At 32.7% G+C, this 11,161-nt stretch overlaps 1 protein-coding gene and 1 pseudogene across 1 annotated transcript; both read right to left on the bottom strand.

Annotated features, from left to right (window-relative positions):
- Positions 1 to 304: 304 nt before the first annotated feature.
- Positions 305 to 3,224, bottom strand: LOC132639183 (expansin-B4-like; annotated as a pseudogene).
- Positions 3,225 to 7,707: 4,483 nt separating this feature from the next.
- LOC132642282 (putative expansin-B14) lies at positions 7,708 to 11,161 on the bottom strand. Its single transcript, XM_060359528.1, has 4 exons — positions 10,948 to 11,161; positions 10,569 to 10,681; positions 8,563 to 8,750; positions 7,708 to 8,143 (listed from the first exon to the last, which is right to left on the bottom strand). Exons 1-4 carry the CDS (start codon positions 11,102 to 11,104, stop codon positions 7,810 to 7,812), a joined length of 792 nt encoding a protein of 263 aa, XP_060215511.1. The 5' UTR covers positions 11,105 to 11,161; the 3' UTR covers positions 7,708 to 7,809.

Here is an 11,161-nt window from a genome sequence, read left to right as displayed (position 1 = left end):
AATTAAAGTGAAAATACATATCACTTTACAACATTAAGGGATAAATGTGGGTATATATTTTGCATTTATTGATTTGATATAACTCGTAACTGTACGAGTAATTAATGGTCTATTCTCAAGAGACATTAGATATTTGTATCACACATTTGAGAAAAAAATGAAGGAGTATAACCCTATGAAATAAAGTGAAACTGAGTATTTGGATCTTGATAATTAAAAAAAAAAAATCATTTATCATATTGTTGGTATACAAATAAGTCCAACATTTCACTTTGTAACTTCAAATTCCTCTAGAGTAAAGAGACTATAATTTAGGAGGGAAATTGACATTCGATTTGTAGATAGCTCCTGGCTTCCAACCCACCGGAATGACGTTATTAGCTAGAATCTTGTGCTTAAACTCCGAAGTTAATGTGTGTGTGGGGATTAATATTAGCAGACCATGTTGCTCCAAACATTTGTTTCGTGGGAGCCATTTATTTGAACCTGCTGTTTTTATCTCGACCAATGAAAGTGCACCATCTCCATTTTCACCTTCTATTGCAACGGCAAAGAAATAAGGGTTGGATCCTCTACCAACCTTAAACATAATATTTTGCTTGTAGTTGCACGCAACCCTGAAAAATTCAAACTAAAAGTTAAAACAAATGATACATGGTTCAATGAGCTAGCTACCTGAAAAATAAAGAAGGTAATCTGCTATAAGATGTTAAAGTTATGCTGATATTGTAGTAGTTTGTTATGAAGAGAGTCACCTTTTGTAGGAAATATTAATTCTTCCAAGCGTACGCAATTGGTCAGCTTGACCAGGTTTTGCCATAGCACCAAATGCAGTTCCACTTAAATCAAAGTGAACTGGATCACTATTACATGCTCCTGGACACTCATCTGTAACAACCACTCTTATTGGCTTCCCTGAGCACTGTGGATACGAGCATGAGACCTGAAAAACAATTCCAATTATAAAATAATGATATATATGTTTTTTTTCTTTTGCATTTCTCACCCTTTTGTGATTATGGATATAAAATAGACGCGAGATTCAATTTGAGAGAATGAGTTTTGAAATATTATACATTTAACTTTATCTTTACTTTACTTGTATTTTGTGTGCACGCGCACATAATTACATATGTATGGTTCGATTTTGAAACATTGGTGCAGCAGAATTCACGAATTTTTTTTTAAGCAAAAGTCATTATAAGTAATGTGTGCACCTGATAGCATGCCCCACATCCAAGGCCATGTTTGAATAGAACTTGCTTTCCAGCGGTTATTATGGCGTTGTATGCAGTGGCGGATTCAAAATTTTCACTCAGAGTGTTCGGAAAAATAATTAAACCTAAATATACAGTTCAGGGTGTTCGGGTGAACACTCTAGGCTCTTGGTACATCCGCCCCTGGTTCTATGGAGCTTTTGCTACAGCATCTTCTGAAAGTGCGAGGGGGGGTTTTGGGGGGGGGGGGGGGGCGTGTGAATTGTAATTTTTCGATCTGTTAGTCGACTAAGGTGAATCAGTAGTCGACTGTTTACTCAGATAATGCTAAAGTAAAATGCAGAAGATAAATGACGTCAAATATTTTATACTGGTTCAGATTCAATGTGAATCCTAGTCCAGTCCCCTTGGGTTGCAAGGGTGTTTTCTGCAGCTCTTTGTTAAAGGTTTGGTACAATGGAGGTTTGAATGGAGCTCCTACGTCTACACTCAAATCACTCTTAATCTTTTTGATACAAAGTCTCACAAGCTATACTATAACTCTCCTTTCTTTTTTTCTTACACTATAAATCACACAGACATACAATGTTTATGAAAAGTACAGCAGAGCACTGAGAGGATGAGACTGAGTATTTTTTCTTGTTTTGTGAAGCAGCCTATTTGTAGTTGTTTAGGCTCTTCACGCAGAGATATCAACCCAAGGGATTTGATCCTTGGAAAAAGGAATTAGTGATCCTATTTCCAAGAATAAGGCTGGAGTTGTTACTTCTTTCCTTGTGCGATGGAGCTGCATTGTCAATCAAGAAGATTGTTACACTCGATGGGATATTCCTCCTTTAATAGCGCAGATCTTCTTTCCTTCGTTGAACTGATTTAGTACTGCTTGCAGCTATAAGAATCCCTTGTGCAGCCACTACGATATTTTCCATATAGCAGTACCTAATTGTAGGGCTGTGAAGTCTTCACTGAATTGGACTTGTGTAAGCCCATCTTGTTTATGCGATTGTTATAAAATGTGACCAATTAACCAACCAACAAAACCACTTGTTACAAATAAGATCTTGTTGTTGCATCGAAAGAGATAAGGCCATATGCAGATAATGAAGAACCATAAGACTGAATTACCTGGGATGCTTGTGCCCATAAGAAATCGCGGAGCCACCCATTAATAGTAATAGAACTCTGCGCAAAGTTTCCTCCATGACCAGGATGAAGCTTGGGTGAAACTAAGTGGAGGTCCGAACCGACTGATGTTGAAGAATCAGCGGATGAGTTGTGGTTAGGGATGAAATGCCACTCGAACCCAGAGCTGGGCTGCCTTGTGGGCTTTTCTATAAAAGTAGTCAACTTTGTTGATGTCCTTTGCTTTCTTGTGCAATTTAATTATTATACCTATATAAATAAAATTGTCATCATAAAAACTTGACACTAACATTTTCTAGTCCACAAGCTCCTCCTAAACACACACATGAAAAGAAAAAAAAAAAAGACAAAAAATGAAAAATTGAGTACATTTATAATGACATAGTGTAACGTTTTTCAGTTTCACCCATTACATGATGCTGTTTACTTTTTTCTCTAGGTAATTAATTATCAACAACCGTTAAATTAGGTACTTTTATACCATGTATATAAGTTAAACTCAAGTAAAAACAGAAATACAATCAACCTTGCGAGATACATTACCAGTACTGCAAGCTCCGTTAGGATCCCCATACCAAGTTGCCACTGCTGAGCCACCATCTAAACTACCATTGAATAATTGGCAAGAACAAACACTAACAAAATTCGACAAAAGAAAACAAAAATGCAAACAAAAACAAATTGAGGAATATTAGTATCCATGACCACTAACTAATTAATTGAGTGGTTTTTTTTGTTGCTAATTTGCTTATGCAACGGCATGAAAAGTAGTAATATTTATATTACAAATATTCAATACCAGCCAGCCAGAGGCGGATCTAGGATTTGAAGGTGGCGGGTGTCACATTTTTCTTCAATATACATCTTGTTAGGAACGTATATTTGGGTCGGGTCCATCTCTTTTTAGTTTATTTGGGTCAACTTAATAGGCTTTTTTTTAATTTGCAAATATGAAAATTACATTTTAAAAATCAAGAAACGAACATAATTAACATCTTAAATAAGGAATCACACTCATTAACACCCATTAACAACAGAAGTAAAATCAACTTTTTCATCAAGGACCTTGCATCTCTTATGTATATTAAAAAATGACTTTGCACAAGTAAAATAACATCTTCAATAAGAGAATTACACCAATCAAAATGAGAAAAATAATAGAAAAACTCTTCAATAGGTAAATACTCCCCATAAGTAAATGTAGAATTAGATAAACTACAAAGTTCTCAAAAATAAATCATAAATTTCATGTTTTTTCTAAGCAGTACCTACGAAATTTCCATCACAATTTAAGTAGTAAAGTGATTTAAATTGAATTTAACAATTATAGAATAGCATAAATTTTTATAATACTCCCTCAGTCCATTTTTATTTGTCTATTATACTAAAAATATATATCCACTTTTACTTGTAAGTTATATAGTTGGGAAAATCAAGACATAATTTACCATTTTATACTTATTATTAAGTACTCCAATTCATTTCTCATTTTATTTATTTCTTATTAAGAGTGTCTCAGGTCAATTATAGACAAGTAAACATGGACGGAGGGAGTAATAAACAAAAGAAATTATTACAAAAAAAAAATGAATTTTGATCTCAATCCAAAATTCCCATTGAGACCCAAGTTTTTCGATTTAAATACTCACAGATTTGAGATTAAGAGAAATACTTAATTTAAGGGATTTTGAAGTTTCTATTTGTGTGTTCTCGTTAGAGATCACAGATAAAATAGAAAAGAGAAAAATCAATATAAATAATAAAAAGATAAATACAAAATTGGGAAGGCCGAAAAGGGAATTACTGGTACAAAGGAAGTAAAAAGCCCAAAGAAAAACAGAAATCGGAAAATGTTCAAAATAGATTCAAACTTGTGTCTATCAGCCGTGACACCTCTGTCTAATTTACAACTGGGGGTGGCAGGATAAAATATTTAACCTAATTTAAGCAAATTACAACATAAGTATATAAAATATTTATTAATTGAGGGGGTGCCATGCCACCCCCATCGTAAAGGGTGGATCCGCCCCCGCAGCCAGCCAAGGGTATTTAAACGTAATCTGTATGAAGATGTCCATGGATAATAACAAAATTAACATTTAATTTAGCGACTTTTAATTAGATCCCTTAGATTTTCGAAATCTAGCAACAAAAATTACTTGGAACAAAGAAAAATTGAATACTAGCCAGCTAGTCTATAATGACGTTACTTAGCTAAATGCTAATTTAATTTACTTACAGAAACATTAAACGTACATGCAAGTTTGGCTGAAAATCGAATTATTAAGTAAAAAAGAAATTCAACTAGAGGAAGCCGACAACAGTGCTGACAAATATTTTCCAACAAGCTTTCTGAATAGAAAAAGACGAGTATTTGAGTTGTTTGTTTGTTTGTTTTTTTTTTTTTTTTTTTTTTGCGCTTAAAAAGTACTTCTATGGATAGTTATTTTTAAGAAGCTACAAGAAATGGTATTTATATTATCCTTCTTATCCTTAAAAAAAGAACAGAGCTATTTGATATCTATTCAGTAAAGGAGTTAATAATATTTGATTTCCTACTAGTTTCTCTTTTATGAAAAGAAAAGAAGAAGAAATAATTGTTGTTTTTGGTCATCAGAAAATAAACAAATAAAAATTAGGTGGGTGGCCATTGAATTAATCTAATCTAATTTTAGCTCCCAAAATTAGTCAAATTGGCTTTGTCGAGAATATTTGGATATTTGATAGGGAAATAGACTCTATTGACGCAAAAGAATATTTGGATAAAAATATCCTTGCTTAAAACACAAAAGATGTCCAGTAACAAATACATGATTTCAAAACTTTTACAAGCAAAATTCCAGCACATTATGCTGGAGTCCTAAAATTTATATTGTGCTGGAGTTCGAACTGATAATGTGAATTTTAATTCCATATATTTTCATATTATCTCTCGTTTTCCAAACCTGGCGTCATTCATGAGTTTATGAAAAGCTTTTTCCAATTGGCTATTTATGTTTCATACATAAAATGGGATCTTTTAAAAAAACAAATTATTACATAGAGACTAGGGGAAGGGGATTACAACGTAAAGATTCGAACCCTCACCAACAAGGTGAAAGTTCAGGTAGCCAACCAATTGAGCTATTAGATCCCTACTATAAAATGGGATCTATAAGTTGTATTCTCCTTTTTTTTTTTTTTTGGTTTGTTTGAAACGATGGCTTTTCAATTATTACTCAAATCAAAAGTGAGTACATCAAAAATAAAAGATGTGAGGTGGGGGGGGGGGGGGGGGGGAGGGGGGACCCATATTCCATCGAACCAGACATAGAAATAGCCGCCCTAAATAAAGCATGGACAGCTTGATTCGCTGATTTTCTAATTAGAAAAACAGACACTAATTGAATATCTTTCCTTATTGCCTTACAATTATAAACAAGAGAATCAGAATAAGAATTATTTGAAATGTTTCCGTTGAGAGCTTAACGAACTAGCTGATTATCTATCTCAATCACCACATGACTATTAGCAAAGCCGCTCTTCAACCAGCCGAGAGCTTCCCGAACACCCATAATCTCTGCAACTAACGGGTTAGGTACTTTATTTAACAACCTTGCTTGCCGCTAATGAAATCTCCTATAGTAGTGCGTATCAGCATTCCCACTCTCGCCAGAATAATGTGAATATCAAAGCTAACATCTGTGTTACATTTAATTTCATTCTCATTCGGTTACTAAATGGCAAAAATCGAATTCTCCATTTGTTTTGATTGAGAAAAGTTTGGAATTTGAATGAGATAAGTGTTTAAATTAAAAAATTAGAACAATTGAAGTTGTTTGAAAAATGTTAACTTTTAACAAACTTAAAGAACCGAAACCGTTTTTTTTTCACCCCTCCCCCAGGAGCTCCCCCTCTTTTCTCTCTTGGTGACTCAAACTCACAATTTTCGGGTTGGAGGTACAGGATACTTACCACCTAAGCAACCCCTCTTGTCAAGAACCAAAACTGTTCGGTGCATGCTTAAGAGACTATTTTAAATAAACCCACAAACATAAGGACCATTTTTATCATTTTCCTCACCTTTTTCAACCAGAGTTTTTAATTCCATTTTCTCTCCCCTGTGTTGAATCACAGACATTTGATGGAGAAACCTTTTCCATGCTAACTGCATCTATATTACTCATAGATGCACTCTCGAATGTGCACTAGCTGAATTATTGAAGGAAATAAGACTTGTTGGTGTACCAAGATAATACTGTGTACAAAGCGGAAAGAGTTAAAGATGGGGCTGAAACAACTTTGACTATATACATGCTATGGAAGAAGCTTTTGATCTTATTGTGGTCGGAAGGCGCCATCGAGACGATTTACAACAGCTATTAGCTAGGACTTAATGAATGGAATGATTTACCAGAACTTGGACCAGTTATTGATATGCTTGCTGCTGCAGAGATCAATGGACCAGTTTCAGTCACGGTGGTGCAGCAACAAATTGTTAAGAACAAATGAGAAATGTAATCCCTCATTTGAAGCAACTAGACAAAAAAATGTAGGAGTATATATGTAAATGCCAAATTTCTTGGTGTAGATTTCATCACACAATTAAAGTATGGTCATGTCTAAATATAAATTTACATTTTAATTTTCTTGGCATACAACAACACGCATCTCTTAAACAGCTGTTATACTTTTAGAATTCCGCCTTACACATAGAAGATTGGATTGCCTGAATCACGAATCTTATATACCAGTCTTACGATCACCTCATATTGATAAAAAGTCTTGAGAACAATCTCTAATTTGAGTCTACGCAAGGTACAAAGTTAGGGAGAGGACTAAAAGATTTCTCAAAGTGGAGCGGCCACTCATCTAGCCACTCATCTTTGTTTATATTTTTTAAAAGATGCACACGCCCACTCGTTATTTATACTAAATTAAACACGTTCACGAAATCAGGTCATAAAATAAAGTTAAAATGCGTCTCTCTTGATCAAGGTTAAATGATAGAGTTATATGATAAGATACATGTCTTAGAAATTAGAATTTGTGTTTGTGGTGCAAATAGTCATCGAGAGCGAATACGTTTTTCGACTATAAAATTTAGGAGTCAGTCTTTGTTGTTCTCTCTCTATCAAATTTAACTTCAATAGTTAAAAATTAAAGTGAAAATCATACACTTTACAACATTCAGGAATAAATGTGGTATAATAGATATATATCTTGCATTTATTGATTTGATGTAAACAACATAGTATGTAATTGCAAGAGTAATTAACGGTCTATTCTAAGAAGATATTAGATATTTATATCACATTTGAGAAAATTTGATGGAGTAAAACCCTATGAAATAAAGTGAGACTGAGCATTTGGATCTTGAAAACTAAAAAATTTCATTCATCATACTGTTGGCATACAAATGAGTCCAACATTTCACTTTGTAATTTCAAATTCCTCTAGAGTAAAGAGACTATAATTTTGGAGGGAAATTGACATTTGATTTGTAAATTGCTCTTGGCTGCCATCCCACAGGAATAACATTATCAGCTTTAACCCGACGCTTAAACTCTGAAGTTAACCTAAGTGAATATGGAGGTTTTTGTGTCTTTGGATTAATATTAGCAGACCATGTTGCTCCAAACATTTGTTTCATGGGAAGCCATTTGTTTGAACCTGCTGTTTTTATCTCGACCGATGAAAGTGCACCATCTCCATTTTCAGCTTCAATTGCAGTTGCAAAGAAGTAAGGGTTGGATCCTTTGTCAACCTTAAACATAATATTTTGCTTGTAGTCGCACGGCACCCTAAAAATTTCCCAAGCAAAAGTTAGCGAAATAAAAATGAAGTTAAATAATATACAGAGATAGTAGTATTTTCAGTATAGTTTTTTTGTTGTTGTTGGATTGTTATATGTCAATTTAATTAGATGGTAACAATTTAGACAATGTTAAGAGAAAATTATAGCCGAATACCATTCGGACATTTAATTTACTAAATATATACACAATGTATAGATGCAGTATAGTTTATACTAAATATATACATGCTATACATACCTATATACAACATATACAACCAAAGTGTATAGATAGTGTGTACTTCAGCCATTTTTGATAAACTAGTTGGCCAAATAGTATATTTAAGTAACTTTCCCTAATGTTAATGCATAGAATTTAAACCCGCAAAACACTAATTATTTTTATTTTGTTATAAAGAGACTCACCTTTTGTAGGAAATATCAATTCTTCCAAGTTTACGTAGTTGGTCAGCTTGACCAGGCTTTGCCATAGCACCAAAGGCAGTTCCACTTAAATCAAAGTGAACTGGATCATCATTGCATGCTCCTGGACACTCATCTGTAAGAGGCACTGTTATTGGTTTCCCTGAGCATTGTGGTTTAGAGCATGAGACCTGAAAAAAACATTCCAATAGCACCAAGATGATATATATAAATCTATTTGGATAACTTTTCAAAAACAATAAAATAATCAACTATGTGTTTTTCCTTTTTCTTTTGAGTTTCTCTTCCTTTTGTGATACAATTATGGACATTGAACATAGTGGATATAGACTAGACACGAGATTCAAATTGGGAGAATTAGTTTTGAAATATTAGATATTTAACTTTATCTTTAGTTACTTGTATTTTGTGTGCACGCACACACAAATACATATATATGGTTTGATTTTGAAACACTAGTTCAACAGAATTTACCACGATAACAACATACCAATGTAGTCCTACAAAGTGGGTCTGGGGAGTGTGGGATGTCCCAAACCTTACCCTACATTTGTGGGGTAGAGAGATGTTGTTTTTTATAGACCCTCGGCTCAAAAGAAAAGTTTATGAAGCAGACAGTGACGGATTTAGGATTTTGACTTAGGGGGTTCGGAAAAAACAACAAAAACTAAATATAAAAAAATAATGTTGTTACTAGGAATCGAACCTAGGATGCTAGATTTAGTTTTGAACACCCTAGACTACTTGAGCTAACCTTTTGCATTTATTCAGGGTATTCAAAAGTTAATATATGTACATAAAAACAAAAAATCTGCCATATACATATACTGTAATTTTTTACCGAGGGTGTTTGGGTGAACACCCTAGGCAGCCTCTAAATCTGCCCTGGGAAGCAGGGTAGCAAGAAAAATATATGAGAGCAAGGTAGCAAGATGAAAAGTAAATGAAGCAACAGATAGTAATACACATTGAAGAATAAAAAACTATGCAATTAATAAATAATACTACTAGTAAGGAGAATTGTTCAACAGAATCTGCGAAATAAATTTAAGAAAAAGTCAGTATAAGGGTGAAAATCATTTACACCTTCCAACTATGTTTTAGTAATCAAACTCTCAACTTTGAATAATAGACATTGTCCGCCCTTTATCCTATTGACTTTTTTAAATGCCTATTTTACCCTTACATTATCAATTTTTGTCTTCTTTTTTTACTTCTTTAAAATCATGATATTTTTCAATTTTTTTAATTTATGTAACAAATTTCTTATAAAAGATAAATATTATCTCCTAGGCGAATGAAAAAGTGAGAAATACTAATTGGGTATATAAGTTAATGATGTTCTATAATAAAATAAATTAGCAGAATAAACAAAAAAATAATTTTAATAAAAGAAAAAATCAAAACATTAATATTTATTCATACAAGTGAAAAATAACATGTCAAAATAACTTCATAAATATGTTTCTATGCATGTAATGCAAAAACAATTAAAAAATAGGGGAATTTTTTTTAAATTTATCTATTTATACTGTAAATGAATTTTAATATATTTAAGAAATATCTCATTAGTGACAATCAAAACTTATCTATTTAAATAAACAATAGAGAATAAGAGGGAAGTGAAACTTAAATATACACACATGCATGTACATACATATATACATACTTACTGCATATAATATTGAAATAACAATCATACAAAATAGCATTAGATTTTGTCACAAATTCATAAAAGTATTATTCTACATATAATGTTAATGAATTTAAATAAGAATCTATAAATACCTAGATTTAAAAAAAATATATTATATATAATATAAAAATGTATTACATGATAGAGGATTTAAAAAAAACAACAGTGAAATAGTCATTGCAAAGGATAAATGGGGAAGAATGTCTATTGTTCAAAGTTGAGGGGGAGTTTGATTTTTAAAGCAAAGTTAAGGCGTGAAAATGATTTTCACCCGTATAAGTAATGTGTGCACCTGATAGCATGCACCACATCCAAAGCCATGTTTGTATAGAACTTGATTTCCCGCAGTTATCATGGCGTTATACGGAGCTTTTGCTACATCATCTTCTAGTCCACAAGCTCCTCCTATATAATATAAATAAACACACAAGAAAGAATAAAAAAAGGACGAAAAAGGAAAAAAAATTAAGTACATTGATGGTGTATATTTTTTATTTTCACCAATTACATCAGGTTTTTTACTTTATTTCTAGGTAATCAACAAGCTCCTCGTTATAGATCATTTAAATTAACCTGATAGTGTTATTAGGTATTTGTATACCGTTAATCATAAGTTAAGTTCAAATAAAAACTGGAAAAAAAAAAACCCCCAATCTTGCGAGACACATTACCACTGCCAGGTCCGTTAGGATCTCCATACCAAGTTGCCACTGCTAAGCCACCATCTAAACTATTATTGAATAATTGGCAAGAACAAAAACTAATATAATCCGAGAAAAGAAAAATAAAAATGCAAACAAAAAGAAATTGAGGAATATTAGAAGCCATGACCACTAACTAATAATTGAATGGTTTGGTGTTTGTTAATTTGCATATGCAGTGGCA

Source organism: Lycium barbarum, chromosome 5 (genome assembly GCF_019175385.1).
Source record: "Lycium barbarum isolate Lr01 chromosome 5, ASM1917538v2, whole genome shotgun sequence".
Lineage (NCBI taxonomy): Eukaryota > Viridiplantae > Streptophyta > Magnoliopsida > Solanales > Solanaceae > Lycium > Lycium barbarum.
The sequence above is the reverse complement of the archived record's forward strand: the minus strand, read 5'-3'. Positions and strand labels throughout refer to the sequence as shown.